Below are 24,609 nucleotides of genomic sequence, written 5' to 3'. Positions count from 1 at the left end.
GGCTTTATTGTACTAACATTTCTCAACATGTGTAGTAGACTAGTTTTTTCCAGTATAGCATTTGAATCAAATATGACCTAGCTACAGGCTAATAATGGAATCTGAAAAAGTAACAATTGGGAGAAAGTGGAAATATTTAACGAGCAGAGAACAGTTGCAAATTTTACTAGCCAAATAAACACTTTTAAAAGAATGTCAAAATATATTTCTTGTCAAAAGTCATGTTAAAATCTTAAATCTAACACATCAACGCAAGAGTGACTTCACCTGTCCATCTCACAAGATCGAACATGGATTTGATTAGTGCGGTTTCAGATGTAGGCCAATGACAGAGGAATTAGGAAGGCTATTGTTGATTAGCTGTCCTGGCTCTGCAAATGGGGAAACAGTGCCTTGGACCGCGATATGCACTATTCCTGCCAATGAACAGTAATCTATCCTAACATACTGTATTGTCTGTTTTCAATAATGTAGGCCTTTATCGATGATTGTTGGGGTTTATTTTTTTTAAAAATCTGCAGGGACGTAACGCTGTTTGGTTGGAGACAGGTCTAACATAGGCCTTTGTTTTAGTAAATTTAGTTTGACACTACAAAACAGGGTTGCCAATTTGAAGTCTCTCACGGTTCTACCAGACTGGCGGGAATGTCTCGTTCGAGTACGAAATACTGGTCCGGGTTTTCCACACGACATAGCCCACCCCTTTCTAGCGAAGTAGCTGACTCCAGTCCGTGTTTTACCACTGGAGAGACATCTGTGGCGCGTTTGTGAAACAAAAGGAAGTCGGCCATCATTGCCATTACAACCGCGGGATTGAATTTTAAAATCCAATACTGAAGCACATGAAATTACCAAAACAGCCTATTCAGGATTACTTTCACAAGAACATATTTCAGATGGAAATGACACAGAGGCCATTTTGAGCGCTGAAAGAAAAAGTAAGTCACTGAGCTTGCCAAAAGTAGGTTGGACAAGCGTCGTTAACATTAGCTTGCTAGCTAGCTAACGTTATCTAGTTCATTAGCTGATCTTAGTGAGATTGCAATTCAACGTAAAATGGTTAGCCAGGCTTGGTTAACGTTGTGGGTGTTTTCACTTTATGTTGGCGGGATCCGTTTTGTTTCTTGCGTAAGGCCATGTTGGCTAGGTCTATGCTGACCAGTTCACGAGTCAGTGACTTGAACCTGCTAACTAGCCAACGTTGTACGCTGCGTAACATTAACATTGGAAGGGTGGTGAGGCATTGCAGCAACGCCCATTCAGTAATATTCCCCTAACCTAGCTAGGAATCGTAACATAATATATTGAATTACATAATTCCTAAATCATGGAAGTTAACCTCTTAGAAAGCGAATATTGTTGTCCAATGAGCAAATTAGAGCCATCCAAGTTAGGTAAGGTTAGTGTTTCTTTAAGACGTCTCTAACGTTAACAGTTACCTCTATGATTAACATTCTATTCTGGGTAAAGTTGATGCTAACGTCTTTATTATCTAACATATTTAGTTTTTGTGTCCGTAAAGTCGTGGCTAATATTATTGTCAGTCAGATAGATAGGTAACGTTAGCTGTATGCCTTAATAACATGAACGTCTGGTAGCGTTTTAGCAAACAACGGGTCGTCCTGTTAATGAGCTGTTTGGCCAGGTTGTTTGCGACACCATTATCGATAGATACCGCCATACGCAGAACCAGTTTGTTTAACCATCCCTAACAATAAATCTCGAATAAATTGTCAGTTAGCCAGCGAGCTGTTAAACAACATTAAAATTGGGCACCTGAGTTGACCGGTTTTCATTTACATTATTTCAGCACAAAATACGGTAATCATTACAGTCAAATGTGAGTCAACGTGGAATGATGTTTTCAGGGTTCAACGTGAAAGAGTGTATTTTGTGTCAAGGATAACTTGGGGTTGTCACACTGTGATTTCTGCAATTGACAAAGCTAGCTATGTTGACATATCGCTGTAACATTTCTTGCGATATTACTTCTGAATTTGATTGATAAAGACAATCCCTCTGTTTGTAACGCTACAGCTCATGCTCGCGCAGAGGGACTTCCCTCCATTCGGGACCATTTGGGCCCAGTTGTGGCCCTAGCGGACGATGTACCGAGCTGGCGACAGGGACTATCAAACCTCGGCGAGGAGGATGGGCACCTCCCTATTATTCCAGTTGTCCGTCCATGAACGAGAGTTGGACCTGGTGTTCCTGGACCATAGTTATGCCAAGCCATGGAATGCGCATCCAGATGCCAGCAGTGCCCGTCCCACTCGGATGCTGTTCGTCACACCTCGGCGACAGACTGAAGCCACTGTGTGAGTGTGGATCTTAAAGCCATTTTGCTTCTTCATAGATTAATATGAACCTGTAAAGTTCATAGTTAATGATTCACGTAGTGTGTGTGTGTTTGTATTTGAAACTGTTTGGTAGGATGCCTTTTGGCTAGATGTATTGTTTGACCTTTAATGATGCATACCTTCTTTGCAGTGAGTCTGATATATCAGTGGACGTGGAGACGGTCACACCCACTGCGATGCCCCTCTATGACAATGAGAAGGCACGGGGTGTGATGAACGAGTGTGAGCGGCATGTTCTCTTCGCCCGTACTGTTGCTGATGGACCCCCGCCACCCGATGACTGGGAGGAGCACATCAACAAGTAAGTGGCATTGGGTTCACACTCCTTAGGTTGGCATTACTCTACACTAATGGTTGGTGTCAGTTCTCCCTTTTGAGCTTTATGGAGGTCTATTCCAATGTAATGTCATGACTAGTTGAGTCATGGTGCAGTGTGCATGTGGGATCAAAACCTAATATTAAAGAAACCTTGTTAAACAGACCCTCAAAGTCAACGATTTTCCAGCTTACGTGAGCAGAATAGTGTTTGAATATAAATGCATGCTGTACATGTGATTTGACCCTGTATTGTGTTTCTCCTTTGAGGACTGGGTGGTCAATGGCCCAGAATAAGCTCTTCAACAGGGTGCTGAAGGCTCTGCATGTAGAGCGACTTGGCCGTCTGGCCAATGAGAGTGTGAGTTCACTGTGATCGATTTGTGAGATTTTTAGGAAAGCTCCTTCTCTTTTGTGAAGCTTCTTAGTAATTCAGGACAAAATAGCTAAAATATTTGTGTGCTGTGCCAATGTATTAGGATTTGTTAATGAGCATAAGTCAGTAGCCACATGGTTGCATTTCACAGCAAAAGCAGCTTGCATAAAAAAATACAGGTCGATCCAAACCTGTTAGTTGTTTTGCTTTTACTTTCTGCCTACTTGCCAACCCTAGTATTTTCTATCAGCCACCTTGATGCACCCAGTCTAGACTAAATCTGCTCTCTGCACAACATGGACTGGGACAGAAATGTCACCATGGCTCCTCCAATGACATTGACTCCACTGCACCTCCACAGGCCTGCAACGAACCCGTGCTGAGGAGGATCGCCGTGGACAAGTGTGCGAGGAAGGTGCGCCACGCGCTGGCCAGCGTCAGCTGGGACACAAAGCTGACCCAGTGGCTGCACAGCACCCTGGTGGAGTCCCTCAGCCTGGCCATGCTGGCCGCCTACCTGGACGTGTTGCAGACCCTCAAGAGCAAGGTGAGGAAGGAAGCCCTCTGTTCGTCAGAGACGGAACAGTGGAATACTCAATGCAACAATACGCCATTGCACTACATGACTACCGTTTTACAGATGTATGATGTTTGACTTGCACAAGAGATGTGACCTCTCCGTGACAACAGTGCACATCTTCCATCTGTGGCATCATTAGAGGAACTTCTGACCCAAATGTCAGGGATAGTAGTTATGATGCACTCAAGAGAAACATGAAAGAACATCTTTTTCTGTTGCTAACATTATGCCACAAGACATAAAATACCCATAATCCAAGTGTACTTTGTGCTTAATTACTTTGTCTTTCTTCATTAGTTTGACATCTGTTCATTCAGACCCCAGTAGACTGCTGTATTAGCTAGGGTACTTTATCTCAGCTCCTGAAGTCAGTCTGCCCTTTCTCTCCCCGCCCAGGTGCCCTCTCTCATCGACCGGATGCTGCTGACCTCCTCGGTGAAGACGGGGGCGGCCGGGGCTGAGGCACTCTCCCTTCTGCTTAAGCGCCCCTGGGACCCAGCAGTGGGGGTGCTGTCCCACAATAAGCCAGTAAGCCCCCTTTAGCACACGCATCATATCACATGTGGCAAATTGCATCATCCTCTTCAGATTCTAAGTGGTTTACCCATAAAGCATCCTTGAAATGCATTGTAATTTGATCGAACGGTGAAGTGGAGTGCTTATCCTTATGCTAGTAAACAGTAATCGAATGGGCTTCAAAAGTGCGTGTTAGTCCTCATTCATTTGTCAGCTTGATTTTTAATTTGTGGATTTATTGGATCTCTTGGTTCAATTCAGGCATGGGAATATGCTCTTGACTGCTTAGTGTAACGGATTGTCTGCACATTCGGCTAAGTATTGATCTCTTTGTTTATGCATTTAGTTGAGTGATCTGCTGAGGTCATTGGAAAATGTGCTTGTGTCTACTACACACAAGAGGGACTTGATGGATTGGACCCGCTCTAGATTAGCTGCGACTAGGGATGTCTTTTCAGGCACTTGTGCCAGCTTCGCTACTGTAGTGTCTGCCATGAGAGGCGCAATTTTCTTGCGTTGGAGGCTTGCTTGTAAATTAACAGCACTTGTATACACTGTCAGTGGGCAAGCTGTCTCGAGATCTCATTGTTCTGTGTTACGCTAATGACAGGTGTTAGAAATTCTTTCTTAGAATTCTACTAATTCTTAGAATTATTGCACTAGCAGCTGCCATTAGAAAAAAGGGCAGCTCACAGTAGTCCAGATTATGAGCAAGCATTTTTGAACCATTGTAGTTCCTCTTTGTCCTGAGTAAAATGTGCTATGAAATGTAAATAGATAGAGATGGTATATTTGTCTGTAGGGTTAGAGGATGAATATATTTCATTGGTGTGGTTCTGTAGGCCAGAGTCGGTGAGCAATCTGGCAAGGTCCTGAACACTCCTTTGCATGAATGTGAAACTGTGATGAATGATTGTGTTTATCAGTAGAATGTTTTAGCACTGAAATAACTCATTGATGTGATTCCGTTTCCCATTTCATGCTAGTAAACACACACTCTCTATGCCTTTTTCTGTGCTACAGTTGTAGTGCGTGCCTCAAACAACTGTGCATAAGTGCTTGTGTACTTTAAGTCAGTGCTCTTATATAGGACTGGAGTTGATTTGTCGGAGGGAAACCGGGACACAACAGCGGAAATGACAGAGGGTAATTGATTGCGATGTGCAGATGCTCATCTGTTTGTTATTTCTTGTTTTCCAGAGTAAACTTCCTGGATCCCCTCTGATCCTGATTGCACCATCAGGGCCAACACACCCAGCCTTCCCTACCTCACGCAGAATGCGCTTCTGGCAGTCCCAGCTTTCCTGTCTGGGCAAGGTTGGCCTCGGTTCACTGCCGATATTGCATTGAAAATTAAATAGCAAAGTATTCTCGTATTTCTCCAAGTGAAGGTTATTTTATGGACGTGTGTCTTTATGTAAAACTGTCCATAATGGCTACCATTACAGTCTACTCATTTATAGGCACACACAGGCTCTTCTTGAAAGTGTGGTAGGCCTAGATTTCATATACATGAACATGGTGCAATACCCACAGTAATGATGTAATTTAAAAGGCTAATAAGCAGAATTTCCTAATTATATTTTGCCATCTGTGCATATTGCTTCTTTTGTTCAGATTTTTTATTTGCCTTTTCATTATCATGCCTGAAGACTTACATCATTATCCTCATCATTACATCATTATCCATTAGTTTAAAAGCGAAGTCTTCCATAGGTCATTGGCGAGGATGTGCATTGTGCAATAACATTGATTCCTGCTGCTTAAATGTTAAGTGTATCTGGGGAAGTCTAAGGAGATAGTGTGAGGGGTTGGTGTGAGGGGTTAGTCTGAGGGGTTCTGGTATAATGGATGATTCAGTGTTCATGTGTTTGTGTGTAACAGGTCATCCCCATAAACACCCATGTTGTGAGCAGCGGAGCAAACATCGGCATCACCCAGTGTCTGGAGCATATGATCGGCGCCGTCAGAGGCAAGGTCATGGAGGTAAGCATCTGGTTTTGCTTGAACTATTGGCTACATTGCCCCCATGATTTCCAATGGTGCTGCTCCATTTCGTCCATATCCGTTAGCTTTCAGAGAATGTGCACAGATACAGATACGGATGAAGTGAATGTAGAGTATGGATAGAAGGCTCCGCCCGTATACGTATTTAACGTTGAGCATAAACAAACCTTAAATCACTGTTGTTGGGAAGAAAAAAAAAACGTGTGATTTGTCAGAATTGCCAGAACACCATATAATGCATTCTTGGCACCTTTTCCCTCGGTAGTTGCAGAAAACATTCTGTGGTTGTATTGTGCCATTATCAGTATGATTAGTGTAGTTAAGGGTGCCATCCGCAATTCTAATCCAATACACCTTGTGTCAAATTTAGCAAATTGCTCCTCACAGTTCTCTAGCTGTCTAGACTGTCTGACTCTTTAAGTGGGAAACAAACAAACAAAGTGGCTTTGACTGAGCCATAGGAGCACAGAAGGAAGGGGTGTAATTTGATTAGTTGTTGAGCTGGAATATCAACAACCTTTCACCAGAATCGCGGACTCCACCTTTTAAAGCAAGTAAAAGGTGTATAGATATATTCCTTTTCCTCTCAGTGATTTCCTGACATTTGATTCTTTCTTCATTTCATTTGCATTAATTCCAGGTTCACAGCCATTTTCCTCACAAGCCTATCATACTGGTGGGGTGGAGTGTAGGAGCCCTCATCGCCACCCACGTAAGCTCCAATGATGACTTCCTGCTTAGCATTTGTAGTTGAACAGTCCAGTCCAGTCCAGTCCAGTCCAGTCTATCTGCAGGCTTTGTTGAGTGAGCGCCTGACTACTACCATAACCTAGGTTGTTTTCTCTCTCCACCAGGTGTCGCTGATGGAGTATCTGACTGCTGTGGTGTGCCTTGGATTCCCACTGCAAACAGTCAACGGTCCCAGAGGGGTAAGATCTGTGAACAGGCTTGGCAAAAGGGCCTTGGGCCTGACATGTTTTGCATACCAAAATGAACAATTAGGGGTTAGATTTGACCCTGTAGCAGCACAAGGTTAACATTAGCCCAAATGAATTTAGCCACAGATTTATTTTTGGTTTGGAATGTCCTTTGGCATGTTGAAAACATCTCAAGAATCACAATTACTGTATTTTTGCTGAAGTTCTATTTTGTCAGTAAAGGCAAAGAAGTCACTGTCATTCTAGAACCGCCCAGATTTGATACATTTTCACTTTTGTCGGAGTTCTAGTTCTATACAATGTGTGAAAAGCGTCCATACCTGCAGCCCAGGAACTTTGTCCAGGCTTTTAATAATGTGGCCCGATTGTCATGTTTTTCCTTTTGTCTGGTTTCCCCAGGACGTGGATGACCCTCTGCTGGACATGAAGACCCCAGTGCTGTTTGTAGTGGGCCAGAATGCCCTGCAGTGCGGCACGGAGTCCATGGAGGAGTTCCGCGAGAAGATTCGCGCCGACAACAGCATGGTGGTGGTCGGGGGAGCCGACGACAACCTCAGGTGAGTCCCCCAGCCTGCCCCTCATACAACACGTCATTTCTCAGTCTGTTTTGTAGAAGGCTGGGCGAGGCTTTACATGTTATCATCTTTATAGAGCCTCTACAGTAAGTGTTAATAAGCCAAGTTGTTTTGGTGTATTTTATTGTTCTATTAATTGTTGTACTATTAGGTCTTAATTCCTGAAAAAGTGACCTATGCCATGGTAGCAGTGTAACATTAAGTGGCTGTTTGTGTAGTCCAATGTTTAGTGTAAGTGTTATGTGCTTTTCTCTCTGGGTAGGATCAACTCAACAAAGATGAAGACGGAAGGGCTGACTCAGACCATGGTGGATCGATGCATTCAGGTTTGTTTATGAAAATGTTTGTCCTGCAATTTTATCCTGTTAGCTCATCTTAACTTCAAAGCACAAGTTCATAAATTGCACTAAGGCTCCACTAGGTGGTGAAGTTGAGTTGTAATGTTTGTAATAGTGAATATTTGTGGGCAGTCACAGTTATGCGGTACATTTCATGTCTCGGGTATTTCTTACAAATATATTAAACAGAAAAATGTAAAGGAATTTTGATGTAGAATTAGCTATTTAACTATCTGAAAGGCATGCAGAAACCTTGCAATCACCACTAGCAACCCAGCTGGCACTGAGATAAGCTTGCTAACATGCTAACTGGTGTCTTTTGGTGATCTTTTTGGCGATGTCATGCTGTGAAGGCTTTTCTTACATGTGGGAAAGACATGGGTGTATCTGTTCTTCACATGGCCATATACCATTGACATTGATTTGAAAATGTTATTAAAAATGATAACTAGTTTCCTATAAAAACATTCGGCAAATATCTGCACACAGTTTGTTTGAAAGTGCAGCCTGTGATTGTAATCAAATATACTTTTTTATCAAAGTCAGTGAATTGCTCCTAATGGTCCTGTACCATTTTGTTTGGTGTGTGTGCGCTCAAAAAATAGTTGTTGCTGTACAGTACAGTCCTGTCTCTGTAAATGGGAAATAAACAAAGTGGCTCAGACAGAGTGATGCTATTCCAGCCAATCAAATTGTTGCTTCAGGAGCCTGGAAGGGAGGGATGTAATATCATTGGCTGTTGAGCAAATGTCACCAATCTTTCTACAGAATTGCGTGACCTTTAAGGTGTGTGTCTCTGCTTCAGGATGAGATTGCAGACTTCCTGACGGGCGTCCTGACGCGAGCCGATGGTCACGGTCACGGCTCCGGGGAGATGCGGGACCTCGACACAGAGAAGAAGAAGAGGCCACGCCGCGAACTGCCCTTTGACCTGGAGCGCACCCGCCCTTCCTCCCCATCTGTGCGAGTGCCCATCTCGCCCTCCGGCTCAGAGGTCAGTTATGCTCAGGAAGTTACCTCACCCGTACCACTTGTTAAGCTGGACCCACGGGCAGGGGAGAGGAGACTACGATTTAATTAATTCCCTGGGTTCTGTGCTCACTTGCATGCACATCAATCTGAATAACATGTTTTTTAAATGAATGCTGTCATTGGTGCTTCTGCTTTCACCTTCTGTTATTACCTCATGTATGCCACACCAAAGTCTCATACATTGTGACAGCCAATGGGCTTGTCTGTTATTGCCAAATGTATGATCATTGATGTTTTTATACGAAGTCTCATACATTGTGACAGCCAATGGGTTTTTTTGCTTCTTGCTGTGTTTCCCTTTAACGGGGTTCCTCTCAGCTTGTCGTCTTAAATCTGCCTCACCCGTGCCAACCTCAGCCAGGTCTGAACTTGGGAAGGGAGGGAGAGACGGGTGTACTCCTCTACAATGTTTTTGTTAGTTTTACACTGCACAACATTGCACAACTGACCATTTCCTACTGACAATTTAGCATTCTTCATGATTTTTGATGCTTTCATTCTTTAAGCTTCTTTAATGAATCCTTGAGTTAAAAGCATGTCCTCCTCTTGTGTTCCTGCCTTAAGCTGGGTTGTAACATACATCTCCAATGCAGATAGTACCTTCCTTGTTCATTCTAAATCTGAATCCCTCCCTCTCTCTGGAGTAGTAGTTTAATGTGTCTCTCTACTTGTGCCCCTGCTTTAAGATCAGCAGTGATTACGCCCTCTGACCCTTGTGCTTCCTTCTTCTCAGGACATGTCCAGTGTTTGCAGCAGCCCCACCTCCAGCCCCAAGCCCAAGACCACAGGCCTGTCCCCGGCCCAGAAGTCCAGCCTGATCACGGCCACCCAGTTGCTGAAGACCCACATGCAGCGCTCCGGGACGGTGCTCACACACAAGCAGGCACAAGGTACCACAGCATGCCCCCCCACCACACACACACAGACACATTGCCACACATGGCATTTATGTGCTTAGACACATCTGTGCATCTCAGCACAACCACACACCCCTGTGCACACACACATGCAACGTTCCCCTGTGCGCGCACACACATGCAACGTACCCCTGTGTGCGCACACACATGCAACGTTCCCCTGTGCACACACACACACACACACACACACACACACACACTCTCTCTGCACTCTCAGCAAAGAGTGTGAGACCACACAGGCGGTGTGTGAATGCGTGTGCTGATGTATGGAAGGAGGCTTTGTTAAGTGCTGTGCGTGGGCTGTTCAGTGGTCGTGAAGGTGGAAGCAGTGCAGACTGTTTGACACCCAAGGTCCTGTTAAAAGACCGGATCTGTGTGTGAATTCTCTCTTTTTATTTTTATTTTCTTTACCGTCCTCTCATGTCTCCCAACCCCACACACCCCCCCTTTTTTTTCTTTTTCTCCTTCTGCTCTCTGTTCTTCTTTCCCTCCTTCCTTCCTTCCTTTCTTCTTCGTTTCACTCGTTCTCTCTCAATGTGTTCCATTCTCTCCAGCTCAGTTTGCTGCTTTTATGAAACAAAACATGCTTGTGAGGAAAAGCCTTCCTCCTGGCACCCCCTCCTGTCTCTTCGGTGAGTATCTCTTGCCTTTGCCTTCTCTCCTTCTCCTGTCTCTCAGCTTTTCTGCCTTTTGCTTCTACTACTTTACACACACACACACACACACACACACACACACACAAATGGTGATCAAGTCATAACACACCTCTCTGGTGTGTCTGAGAAATGTTATCAGATGGAGTTATTTTCCATTGTATCTCACTTGGGTTGGTGTGTCTTCCGTCTCCATTCCATTTCGCTCACTAAATCATTTATCGTCTTGTGACTGTAGTTTTTTTGTCATGTAAACCTGCTTGTCATGGAGCACAGTGAGGTCGTATTAGGTAAATGTAGTTGAAAATTGTCTTTTGATTTGATATATGCATTCATGAGTAAAGGGTTTATGCTTTTCAAGGGAGGGCTTTGTCTTTAAAAAAAAAAAAAATGTATTTCGTCATTGTTGGATGTTGGCTGGTTTGAAACAGAAACAACTAAACAAAGATGTTACACCTTCTGCTTGTACAAACTCACTAAAACTACTGCCTAGTGTGAAGAAACGCAAAATGGGACCTCATAAAATCACCAAAACATCATAAAATGTATTTCCAAAATGATTGAAATCTGTTTAACCCGTCCCTTTCACTCTTCCCCCCCAGTCCCCGTGTCTAGTGAGCAGTCGGAGAGTTTGGATCGAGACGACCTCCGTCTGCATCTGAAGCGGAGGCAGACACCCAGCCCCACGCCCACCAAAGCCTCCAAGAGGGCCAAGATCAAAGTCACCATTGTGTCCCATGGCGACGCGGGGAGTGCGGCCATCAGTTCGGCTCAGGAAGGTGAGGCGAGGCGGGGCTGTGGGAGGGGGGGGGGGAGCTGTGTATGTGCAGAAGGGCGAAAGGAATGTCCAAACTCCAGGCGATAAAGTCCCTCAGTATTTAAAGTTTACGGTTTAGCAATTGCTGTTCATCCTGGAACTCAAGGGCTACACCTAATCAATTATATAGAAGCTGGCTCTGTGTTAACTTTGGACAGAGCTAAAATAGTACTATTGTATTTTTAACCACTGAGCTTAAATTTGACCATCTCCGCTCTCTCACCTGTCCAAGTGCAGTGTGGGGGACGGAACATTAAAAATGACTTTAGTCCACTGCCCTGGTGAACTCTTAGTTCGTTGGTGAATAAGCAAATATGTGAGCGGTGAAATGGCTCCCCTGAATTTCCATGCTACATTTGAGACCAGGGGTTTTTCCTGAGTGCATGGAAAATTTCCTGAAGGAAAGTGCCAGGGCAACTTTTCAGCCTCTCAGCGACTGACCCCGTTTCCTCCTGATTGTAGTGGGCTCGTCGGTCAAACCGCTCACCGTAACCATGGGGCAGGGAGTGTCGGGAGCAAAGGAACTCTCTGGCCTGCTCACCGCACAAAGGTAACAGTGTCTGCTGCATTTAGCGTACACACACACACGAACACACACCCACACGAACACACACACACACACACACACACACACACACACACACACACACACACACACACACACACAGACAGAGAGACCGTTCAGGTCTCAGTTGATTCCAGTTTGCCTGGTTGGTGTAGCAGGATATTTATTCACGCTGCCCATTGCTCTGCTTTAAAAATGTGTTGACCAGGCATTTGACTCAGCATCTTCTATTAAAGGTCGATGAATCTCTTTGGACTGTCTGCACTGTGCTCACTGTTTACAGTGAGCACTAACAATGGCGCCTTAGCACTGCTGTGTTTTATTAAGTTTCGTAGGCCAGCAGAGAAAAGGCCATGTAAAGGCTGCAGCTTGTGGCCCAGAACAGGTTTCTTAGACAAGGGCTTCCTGTGTGTTGTCTGCAGGTCTGGTCTGGCTGAAGTTTCCGCCGCCCTGAGCTCCAGCTCCAGTTTCCACAACATCCAGAGCTGCTCGTCCTCATCTGTCCAGGCCGCTGCTCCCACCACCAGCCAGGGTAACTCGCTGTGATTCCCCCCTATGTTTCCAGCCACGTATTCTCTTAAAGGTGCAGTCCGCGATTCTAATCCAATACTCGTTTTTGTCAAATCCAGCAAATTGCTCCTCACGGCCCTCTAGCTGTCCATTTTTTCCCCTGTGCGTTTCAAAAGGTCTCCGGCGTTTGTACACAAACCTGACTGTAAATGGGGAAACACAGTGGCTCGGACCAAGCCATACACTGTGCCAGCCATCCAACACGTTGCTTCAGGAGCACGGAAGGGAGGGGTGTAATTTGATTGGCTGTTGCGCTCCAGTATCAACAATCTTTTACCACAATCATGGACTGTACCTTTAAGCCTCCTTCTCACTTGGGAAGATCGTAATCTGCATGGTCTACTGAGCATTTTCAAAGTTCAGCCATCTTTGTTAAGTGGATTTTTGCTTCTTAAACTGTTACCTGACGACAAACCTGTGATGTTTTTCCATATTAATGGCGTCGTTTGGTGCAGCTTCCCTCAGCTTAGCCCCGTCGACCAAGCCCAGCCTCGATTTGCATTTCCATACTTCGGTGTGTCTAAATATAGGATAAAGGTTGCCAAGGTGTCCTGACATACAAAAAAATAATAGACGAAGTGGAGGCAAAGAACTCCACGACACAATGCGTAACGTTAGTGTCCTCTGTTTGTACCCCAGTTGCCATACGTGTATTTAGGTATGTATAACATTACCTCACAAAGGAAACATTCGGCACACGCAAATGGAGGTTGCTTGGGTAAACTTGATTCCATTATTTCTAAGCCCAAATCCCTGCTTAATGTTTTCGCATTAATGTTAACTGTTCCTAATTCTATGTGGGGCTGCCTTCTTAACTCCACTTACGAAGTTCCCGGGACAATTCTGGCATTCCTGAATGGATTCTCATCTGGGGTTCGGTCTTAGCTAAGAACAGGATTTAAAATCAGCCAGGTTGGAGTGCGCCCATCTTCTTAAGGGCTGCATTTTAGAGAAATCATTGGTGATTGCGTTCACATCAATTCTACAGACATCCTGGCATTTAAATAATTATAATAATAATGGTAGTAAATACGAGAATATTTGTATCATTAACAATTACATTTTACATTTATAGTCATGATTCTACGAGGCATCGTAATGTCCTAAAATAAATAAAAGCACTACACGAACACTGCAAATGGCAGTGAATAAATACATAAGCACTAAACTCAATTGCGTGGATATAACCATAGTGGAATAGAATGGAAACATCTACATTCTGTAAATAAACATGTGAATATCATAACTAAAATATATCATATAGGCCTACATAATATAGATAGGCCCTATCAAGATCAACAAGTGACATGATTTTGATCAGTCTCAAGTTGCTTTCGCGTTGCCTGTGGATTCTGTGTGCACACGGTCCTGTGGTTGCATGCCCTTATAAGGAGATGGCAGAATGTATGTAAATTCAGGTGAACGAGAACGCGCGTTCAATTTAATAATCGGCGGCATTCCGTATTTCGGGGGAGCAATTTGGCGGTTTAAGAACACATTTCCACGCATTCATGAATCGGGCGGGGATCTTTCTTAGGGTTGGTCTTATGAAGTTCGTAAGAAGACATTTAGGAAGACACTTAAACATTTTTTCAGAATGAGGTCCAATGTTGTTAAACCATGGAATGTGTCGAGTTTATACCACCTGTCACAATGTGAGTACCTGCATTTTGTTAATTCAAGGTCTGCCTAAACACACTCACTGTGGTAGAAATGCTGACGGGCAATTTACCATTTACTATCGTTACTACCGTATTTTTCAACTCTTTATACATTGATTTTGCGAGATTTCTGCAGCCCTGCGGTTAATAATCGGGTCTGGCATAAACGAGAATGCATTCTTTTTCGCCTCAAAGTTGGTAACACGCACAGTTAATCTGCCAGGTAAAGCGTGAGTGGGTTTCTGGCTCTCCCCCTTACACATACAAATCCCATTAAGGTATCAGGTAAAAACCGCTTGGGATGGATAGCAAATTTTCTTTCACATTTCCATAACGATATACTAACGGGTGTCGTGCATTTCCACCTGACTGTTTTAAACAGAATGCTACTGAGGGTGAATTGTCAAACAGAGGACATCTCATGCCAGTTGACCTAGCTATCTCTAGTCTGTTTTGACGCTGGCTGCTACACATGATCTAATCAGGCCTCTTGATATGGCGTCTATCTCACATAGGCTTGGCTGCAGATGAAACGAAATACAGCAAAAGCTGTTAAGAATGGAATCCTAAATAAGAAGGGATATAACCGTATAGTATAACTATCTATCATTTAATGCAAATGATACTCTGCCATTTAAACCGTTCAAGGTTATTTAAAGTTTCATTAGTTAGCATAGCAACTAGACAGTCATACCAACCAAGAAACCGTTTGCTGCATAGCCTGAAGCAAAGTTTCCTTTCTCAAAATCAGCTCTCCAATAAAAGGCCGTCTTGGGCTCAAAGTGATCACAACCACTTGCAGATGATGTTAAATGGCCTCACATTAAACAATCCTGAGAAAGTAATGGGACACCAATGGAGAAAGGGGGTTATTCTGATATCAAACCCCCCTCCCCCTCCTTCCCTTGTGCCTCTCGAACACGTCAAGGGTTGCGATTCCCACTGCAAGCGTGTCAGAAGATTGTCGTTTACAGTAGGTCGCCCGGGGATCGATTCATGATTTGACTTAAACATTTAGCGTCCATTCCCACACAATACCATACCACTAAATAAATGGTTTTCACTCTGAATGGGAATGAGGTAGCCTATAATTGTGTGGGAGTGTAATATTTTGGCTTGACTTCATACAACTTTAAATGGCTAGAAGCGCTCTCACGACAACAACATGGCATTTAGATTTACGTGACACAATGACATAACGTTGAACAAACTGCGGTTTATACACGGGTGTGGTCAATAAACGGGTTTATTTTGTAAAATTACATAAATTACTGTAATGTGGATTGTATGCGATGTGGTTAATAGTCGGGAAAATACAGTATTCAATCTGGAATACTTTCCAGATAACCTTTTAATCAGATCTGCTTCATCCGTGACTTGATATACAAAAATACAGACACACAATCGCAGGCAAGTGCTGAATAGCATCTTTGTCATTCGGTGGGTTTGGATGCGGACCCGCCGCGGTTTGGTTCTGTTCAGGAGAAGGTCCAAAGTGGGCGCCATGCAATTTTGGCGCCGTTCAACTTGTAATGGAAATGCAAATTAGCTCGGCACAACCCTGCTGGCCACGGCCAAAAGTAAAACCCTATTTATCTCATGGAACCACTCAAGGTTCTATAGCATGCCAGAAGTCTAGAAGTGTAAATCTAGTGTAAAGGGAAAGAAGTGTTGTGGTAGGGGTTGTTAAGATGCAGAACTCTCCGTAGTTGTTTACTTACTGTCACATACTCTGTTTTACCTCACTGTGTAGCTCCCTCTGCCAGTAGTCTGCTCCAGGGCCTGAGTTTCAGTCTGCAGGAGATTGTGACCAAGTCTCCCAGCCTCCCCTCCACGGCGGCCAGTGTGGCCAGTGGCACACAGGTAGTTCTCTCTAGCACAGCACCTGATCCTAGCACAAATCGGCAGCGGTTCTCAACCTGCAGACCATGACCATGACCATGCACGAGCCTGTAGGTAGACAGGTAGAGTCCTTTATTGGTCCCCCAAAGGAACAATTGCAGTTGTGTTGCAGCAGCAATTCATATAAATTACAAAAACTATATGGTTATATTTATATATTTAAAATATATATTTTATTTGATATAATTGGGCAAGCTATAGCTAGTAACCTGTCTGACATTTTGGAAATAAATTACATGCAGAAGCCTGTATGGTGTTGCCAATACAGTTCTGAGTTGTCGAGTAATGATGGCAACAGAATTGTGTTCCTTATTATGGGATCCAGTTTCTCATGTTTCAGAGACCTGCAATTATGCTAGAGTGCTCTCTGAAGCTGAATCCGTTTCTCAGAGGCGACAAATTATGAAAGCTTGAAATGAAAGACATTACGTTGCCGCTGTACTCAAATTTAGATACCTCCCTAGATAAAAAAAAAAAAAAGAATGGGGACTTTAATTGATTGTGATTGTCCTCCTGTCGTCTCACTCAGTATTCAGCGCATTTCAAAGCCAAAGCCTCAATCGCCTATCATTCTTCCCAGCTGTCAGTAAAAAAAAAATCTAATTTTGTATGCTATCTTCATTTTTATCATTTTATACCTGCAACAACTACTGCTCTGAGAGAGGGCAGGAGAGATACAAGATTGTTTTGACGCTGGCTGTTACACATGATCTAATCAGAGGCATCTTGATATGGCGTCTATCTCACATAGAGCTTGGCTGCAGATGAAACAAAAAACGGCAAAAGCTGTTAAGAATGGAAATTTAAATAAGAAGGGATATAACAATATAGTATAACAGCTAAATCTATATCACGTAGCCTACTCTGATTTTCCCTAGTACAGTCCTGACCCAAGTCTGATTTAAGGACTGTGGCCTAGTTGATGAAGAGGTTGAGAACCACTGCCTTGGAGCAAGGACAGTTTATTTATTTTCCCTATTCCCTTCTCTTTGTATGGTTTTAGAAATGACCCCCCCCCCCCCCCCCCTCTGTTATCCCAAGAGAGTGTGCAGGCTCAGGGGGAAAAAGACAAACAAGTAGAGGGAAAGTGTAGGATGTGCGTCAGGGGGCCTTTTAGTCCCTGCACGCAAACCGCCCGCTCTTTGTTCCCTTCACAATGCCCACTCCACTTAAAACTGAAGCAAGCCAGACAGCCAACGACCTGGACTGTTTTTCTGAAATGGTTTACAATTGTCAACCCAATTTGTGTGGTGTGTGTGTCTCTTTTTCAAAATGTTTTTTAACCATTCAGCTTTTTTTGTAACGCTGTTCAGTCGATTGTAAGTCTTAGCTGGTTGTGATGAAAAGTATTTTCTTGCCTGTCTTCCAATCACCCTTAACTGCCTTTGTTAAAACCACAATAAATTGACAACAATTTGATTGTTAGAACACCCTTTGAATGCTGAAGAAATGATTGCTTGGTTGCTGAAATTTCCAATGTCAGTACTTCATACGTACAGATTTCACATTGAGTCTAAGTTATGGGTTAATGCATCGAAGCAATGAGTGAACTCTCCCAATCAGCCACTGTTTCCTACAAAGACTTTTTGGAGAATTTTGGGGTGCATCTATTGGGATGGAGGTATTCGTGCAATTTTCAAGGACAAAATATCGAGTGCACTCACAAAGGTAAACGTGTAATTGTATAGTTGCTTCTAACTCCTAATGTGAAACTATGCTGCGTCTCAAGTATATGCGTGTCCTTCCTTCTTCCTCCCTCGCCTCAGGTCACCGGCGGAAAGGCCCAGGTCCTGGGCCCGCTGGGCGCGGGCAGTGGCACCCTGGTACGGGCGGTCCCCGTGGTCTCCACGGGCACCGGGGTCAGCAAAACCACGGCCATCCACCAGCTCCTCACCAACGGCGGCCTAGCCAAGCTGGCGAGTAGCCTGCCAGGCCTGGCGCAGGTCTCCAACCAGGCCGCCGGTACGTCCCGCTCCTCAGCCAAACAGCGGCGGCCACGCTGAGGGAAGTGTGGGGTGAGATGGTGGTGCGCCCACCCCACGCCTCTGGTTTCCCGCCCACATACACACACAGACCCCCCCCCCCATATGAAGGGCTCAGTGGGCCGGACCGGGGGTGTGCAGGCATGGCTAGAGTAGAAGGCCTCCAGTCCAGCCTCTGGCCACATGTGATTAGATCATTCTTGGAGGGCGTTGAGGAGGCGTCAAGACGGGTGTGTAGTGGAAGTCCATGATTGGGTGGAACAGTAGCATGATAGGATGTGTACATTTGTATCACAAGAAGTGTTGCGATGAATCTTCCAAGTCTGTATCATAGTTAGTGTTCTGATAGGGCTGTGGCCAAAAAAAGGTGTGTGTCTGAGCTGTCCCCCTGTCCGAATGACATGTCTCCAGAGAATGTTGTTGATCTGACAGCCTTTTTTTTTTTCGTATCTCTTTTTTTCTCTCCCCCCCCCAAGTTTGGTTCATTTGCGTGTTGTTGACCCCTCTGTAATTTGTTGAAAGTGTCACAAAGGCTTTTGAAATGTCACATGTTCCATCTTCAGCTCTAGTTTGTGACTTGAACATCTTGTTAGTTTGATTCCAACTGAAGTTTTGGAAAGCTGCTTATGAAATGTCCATCTTCTGTTGCTTTCTCAATGTTTTTTTATTTTGTTTCTTTTAGTTTTTCTTATTCTTTGTGTAAATGTGTGGGGCATGGAGAACTTAAATGGAACATCTTTTCTACTGCAGGGTTTTTTCTTTCTTTCAGAAAAGAATGACCAACACTAAGCAAGTGTTAATTTTGTCCCCACGTCCACCAAACACACAGACAGTGATACATTGAGGTTGAAAAGAGCATGGAAAAGATGAGGGCACTGATTAACCAAAATGTCCCTTAACATTTTCACTTTTTGTTTCACTGCAATAAAAGCTGCAAAAGAATCAATGCATTCAGTTATTTTTTCTTTTGACAGTCAAAGCTGTTTTGACCCATCTCCCCTTCAATTGTCATTGGGGTTTTTTGAGATCATTGATAGGAAATGAAATGCAAGGAGTGAAGTGTGTTGAAATGATCAGAGTCCAAACATTGAGGCTAAACAACACAACTGTAGGTAAAGTTATATTCCCTGGGCATTAAGATAATAATAATAATAATAATAATAATAATAATACTGTATTTCAGGAAAAACTACTGCCAAAAAATTTGTCAAACTACTTCTGTCAGTGGTTTCTCATAAGCTGCACTATGCATTGTAGTTCCATTTAAGTACTCTTGGTTACGAATGTGCTTTAATCATCCAGTGGTTTGATTTGGGCCTCTGATGTTATCATAAAATAAGCTTCCTATGCTACCCTACACGTTGCATAAGTAAGGGATAATGTATAGTCCGGCGGTCATTATCGAAAAATAAATCCCGACGGGACGGACAGGTCTTGTTTCGTCCTGAAGGGATTTATTTTTTGATAATGACCGCCAGACTATACATTATCCCGCTTATACGGTTACTTGCCAAAATGATAAATGACATTCCTCCAAAACACCTCTTTAATGATTTTGTTGCCATTTCGTGATTTCTGCTAAGAAAAAATAGTTCGCTACACGTTGCATAGTCTTACATAATCACCTCTGCGCACTTACATTCTAACTCTTAAGGGAAGTGAAGAAGTGAACAGAAACTTGATGTTTCACACAGGCAATACAGTATCCATATGAGATGCATAACATCAGAGATCCATCTTATTTTACAAAAATAACCATGTTTTAAAACATATTTAGGAGCTATATAGGCAGCTTAGCATCATGATCGAAAGAAGGTTTCAAATTAAGTAATTTAATGAGAGTCTAGTGGGTCTGCATTGCCCTTACAAAATCTCTGTACCTCATGACATAGAGAGGCAAAGTACAGCATTTTCACATTTGATCTTGGAGTGAATATATATATATATATATATATATATATATATATATTAATATGAATTCATAGAAACACAGTAGTTGCTTTTTACGTCTCATAACTGGGCGAGAAGGCCACTCCCTGTGGCTCTTCACTACAGGAAGTGGGGAATTCTGCCTATTGAATCTTTAAAGATGGATGGATCAAAGGAACCTAAATGCCATGTGTTGCCATTTGAGATGCTTCTCTGTGAAGATACTCCACAAGACCTATTTCATCGCCTGTACTCCCATTTACATTTGGTTGCTGACAGTCCATGTTTCACAGGTCGATAATGTGGATATGTGGATAATTTTAGTGTGTATTTAGTGTCTTGTGTAGTCGTACAGTTCAATTTTATTTTATTGATTCATATAGTGCCACTAACAGTAGATATTGTCTCAAAGTGCTTTACAGAGCCCAAGGCCTGAACAGAACAGAACAGTAGTGCTACGATACCAGTTGTGTTTACTGGTGTAATCCCTAAACCCTCTGTGTTGGCAGCTGGGTTGAAGGCCCCCACCACCATCACCGTGACGCTTCGAGGCCAGCCCAGCAGAGTGGCTCCTTTCGGCCAGGTGGCAGCCATCCCACCCCCAGCCAGACCCCCTACCAACAAGGTGGGTACCACCACCACCCCACACCACCACCACCACAAACACACACACACCTTCACTCCATACAGTACCTAACTTTAGGGCTGTGTTTCCTGAAAGCGTTGCTGAGCAACCACTGTGGTAACTAGGACCGAGAGAGTATTGAAAATGATTGTCTCTCCATCATTTGAAGTTTGTAGTGTCTCAACACCACTTTTGGGAAAACAATCCCTGAATAAGTGGTTTGGTGTTAACATAACTGATTTTTGTGTGAAAGAAGAGACTGAAGGTTCTTGCGTATGAAGACAATCAACAACAAGAATGATCAAAGAAGAAGGCCAGACTTGCCACCAAGCTGTCAAGTGGAATTTGAAAATCAAATTGATCATATCTGCCATCCACATGGATGGGACCGGGTCAGAGATGACATTGCCCATCTATCAAATGTCAAACCCTTCAGTGATGTTTTGAAAGTTACCTAGAGTGGGTAGAGCCTCTGTGTTGACGCCTCTCGAGCCATTTTTTTTTCTTTTCCCCACTCTGTCTAAATCAATTTACAATTGATGGGCGTCAGACTTGCTGCCATGGTTACGGTGGTGCTGAGGAAGAGAGATAATGAGCCTGTAATTATTGTGTTAATTACTCCTGTGAGTCTGACGACACGCTTATCTCCCTCGCTCTGAATCAATGCTGTAGCTGTGGTTTTCAATATTAAAAGTGTTGCCTTGTTTCAGAGCCATGGTGGACACACTGCAACGTTTTTCATGTCTTTTTTTAAACTCGGAAGTCTGGCAGAATCCCACAGAATCATAAAAAGCCATTTGTTTTTGAAGACATCCATACCGTGCCTGTCCAGGTGTTCCTGCAGTTGATTGGAACTTGTTAAAGGAGCATTGTGACAGAACAATAATGTAGTGGGCATTATCAAACAGTCAAACAGAGGCACTGAGTGGGACGTCTAGACCATCTTGAAAATGACTTCAAAAAGCTGTCGACTAATCCCGAGAGGGTTTATGCTTGTCATTTCTTGTGATAAATTGTTTCCTATTTGTACATTTAAACGCAGGGATTAGAACGACTGCCTACTGTATCTTCAGCTTCCAGTGATCAATGTCTGTCATGTTAATGGTATAAACCTCATGGTAAAACCACCATGGAAAACGTTGAAGTAATTACTTTTCTTTTAACACCTGTCCTTGCTGTTATTTTCAGCCTAGCCAGCTGATCACTCTGTTCCTCTGCAGTGACGAACACAAGCTTTAAAGCCTGTGTCCACTAACGCTGACGCGCAATCTACAGTGACCAAGGTCAGCGCATTGGATCATCTCATAGGACCAGCTAAAAGACGAGAGACCAGGGATGGCTGTTCATCTGCCAAGTCTGTTGCTAGCATTGGCATATAAGCGGGCCGTGTTTGACCTTCCACTAAGACGTTCTCCCGAAGTTATCACACTGGATACTGGGGTGGGGGGCATCTTGCCGCTGCTCCTTGCTGTTTATCTCAAGACCCAAAGAAAGGCCGGTTGGTCCTGAGGCTGGCTCTTTTGACCTAGCTTATAAAGTATGCTTTACCATGCTAACACCTCTAAGGGCGCCACGAAGAGGAAGCTTTACGTCGTGCCTCTGATAACAGTGACATTTTTTTTGTATGTAAGCCTTTTGAATGCAAGACCTTTTGCTGTTGCACTGTATGACTCTCGTTACCATGCATTTAATTTCGTGTTCTACTGTGTTGACTAAAACTTGACTAATCAATGTGAAATCTTTGGTGGGTTCTATTGTTCTACTCTATGTGTAGGGTTATCTTATTTACTTCAGTTGAAACCCCAAGGCAAAGGAGATGGTACGTTGACGCTTGCATTAAGTCACTGCTACTGACCCACCTGCTGAAGGTTAAAGGAATCAATTATTGAAGGAATTAAGGGTGTTGAGCTTGAATCGAAGCAAAGTTTTGAAAGGCACATTGCTAGCTCATCTTGGCCTTGTGAACTTTTCTGCGAATCAGTCGCATGTCCCCTGACACCAGTTACCATGTGTTGACCTTCAAAGTGCCTCTGTATGAATAGTTTGGAATACCCTGTTACATGACAAATAATCCAAATAACCATTCTGTATTTTTGTGTTTTTATTGCTAGTTGGACTTAAATGCTTTTTGTCACAATGACCTGGCAAGTCTACTTATGAAACAGCCTGTCTAGTTATGAAACAGCCTGCTTATGCTTAAATTGTATCATTAATATGATGGTTCGACTTCAGTGACACACAACTTCAAATTAAAATCCACCTATACAGCAGTAAAGATCAAAGAATTAAATTTAGTTAGTTGATCAAGTGGATGCGTTAAAGATTTGAGTGTCAAATAACCTTTTTATTGCATTAGTTCTTACAACAGCGCATTCTGATTTTTTTTTAAGAAAACAGGTGCAGTCTTAATTAGCTCTGAAAGTTAAAAGTAAATACACGTATTTGATCGTCATACAAAGTCTGTATTGGACTTTAAAGGCCAGAAATGCTTTGGGCTGTACTCTTATGTCTTACAATCGCAAAGTATGCATTGGATTTGAAAGGGCAGAAATGCTTCGGGCTATGCTCACCACTATACAATCGCAACATAATCAAACAACCCACTCTACACATTAATAATGCATGTAGCTGTCAGGCTGCATAATAAGCCGTGGGAACATAACACTTCATGCTCTAATTAGTTTTTCTGTTGTTGCAAAATTCTAAAACAAAAATCCACCTGCAAACACATCACAAAATACTGAGGGCACAGTGATGGCTAAACCCTCCACTGTCACTCTGTGTCCCCTCTGCGAGTTCGATTTGTATACCACAGGTTAAGCCTTGTGCTGGCTTTGTATCTTTCCACAGAATTAATTTACCACTCTGCTTAGTGTCATGTTTTTGTTTGTTTGTTTGGGCCTCAAGAGACAGTAATAAAAGCAAGTGTTATGAATATTGCAGTTGAATGCACAAGGATTTATGTTCATGTTATTAACTGTGTTCACTGCAAAACATGTGAAATTGGCAATAAAAAAAATATTTTAAAGATTCAAATCCAGTTGAGTATTATCTTCAAATAACTTGTGAATAGGCTTGCATTTTTTTTACTTCATATTTATTTACATAAACTGCAGTGAAGAAATGTATTTTCAACTAGATTCAGACAGATGTACACTGACTGCTCTGGAACTCTATATTGTTTTTTGGGTATAAATACACACCGAATATTATTTAGTGACGTACTGAGGAAACCGGACTGGGCTGAGAGGCCGGTGTTTAATTGCACAGACACTTCCTGTTCTCATCCATTTGCTTTGGAGAAGGGTCATCTGTATGAGGATTATAATGTTTATTAGAACGACAAAAAAACGACAACATAGTGCTGGTTTCAGGGTTGAGTGGTTTGAGTCCTTGATAACTTTAATACCCTCTAATTGAAGCACAGCAAGTGACATAAAATGTCAACACGGCTCATTACATTTGAATGAGGCTAAATGGATGCTCAGTTATGTGTATTGAAGTATTTAAGGATAAGTGTGCATCCATCAGGTTTAAGTAATGGTGAAACCTAGCTACCCCTTTAAGCTATTTGGTACAGAAGGCATGCTTCATTCAAATTGTTATCTTATTATGTTGTCTAATGCCAGACAGAACAGTGCTCATTATCTATCAAGAGAGAGGAAATATCAAAAAGAAAAAAGTTCCATTCAAGTTATATCTACTTCTTCAAACTATTGGCACAAAAAGCATGCTTCATGAATTCAAACTGTTATCTAGTTGCACTGCTTAATGCCAGAGTGTATACATATTGTGTACATGTATATCCTCACTGTAGTCTGACTAACTTGGGATAAGACAAGACCATGTGTCAAAAATGTATATTACAGCACATGACAACAGATTTCCCTGAAGACTACAATTACTATTGTAATCCACTGCATAAGGACTTTTCATATACTACTGCTTGGA

General features: G+C 43.0%; 1 protein-coding gene across 6 annotated transcripts; it reads left to right on the top strand.

The window, feature by feature from the left end:
• The first annotated feature begins 717 nt into the window (after nucleotides 1–717).
• Nucleotides 718–23,694, top strand: kansl3 (KAT8 regulatory NSL complex subunit 3). Of its 6 annotated transcripts, none has more exons than XM_031570234.2 (22): nucleotides 718–938; nucleotides 2,038–2,318; nucleotides 2,491–2,661; nucleotides 2,946–3,036; nucleotides 3,413–3,598; nucleotides 4,028–4,159; nucleotides 5,348–5,464; nucleotides 6,032–6,133; nucleotides 6,795–6,866; nucleotides 7,009–7,083; nucleotides 7,492–7,649; nucleotides 7,930–7,993; nucleotides 8,811–8,999; nucleotides 9,771–9,927; nucleotides 10,509–10,586; nucleotides 11,210–11,386; nucleotides 11,887–11,974; nucleotides 12,412–12,521; nucleotides 15,974–16,083; nucleotides 17,889–18,084; nucleotides 20,543–20,658; nucleotides 21,879–23,694. In XM_031570234.2, exons 2-22 carry the CDS (start codon nucleotides 2,107–2,109, stop codon nucleotides 21,879–21,881), a joined length of 2,604 nt encoding a protein of 867 aa, XP_031426094.1. In that variant the 5' UTR covers nucleotides 718–938; nucleotides 2,038–2,106; the 3' UTR covers nucleotides 21,882–23,694. The 6 variants fall into 6 exon arrangements, with proteins under 6 accessions (XP_031426094.1, XP_012685874.1, XP_031426095.1 ...); XM_012830420.3 differs by having other exon boundaries at nucleotides 21,847–23,694; XM_012830421.3 differs by lacking the exon at nucleotides 10,509–10,586 and having other exon boundaries at nucleotides 719–938; nucleotides 21,847–23,694.
• The last annotated feature ends 915 nt before the right edge of the window (nucleotides 23,695–24,609 follow it).

Source organism: Clupea harengus, chromosome 7, assembly GCF_900700415.2.
Source record: "Clupea harengus chromosome 7, Ch_v2.0.2, whole genome shotgun sequence".
Taxonomy (NCBI): Eukaryota; Metazoa; Chordata; class Actinopteri; order Clupeiformes; family Clupeidae; genus Clupea; species Clupea harengus.
This window is presented reverse-complemented; position numbering and strand designations above follow the sequence as displayed.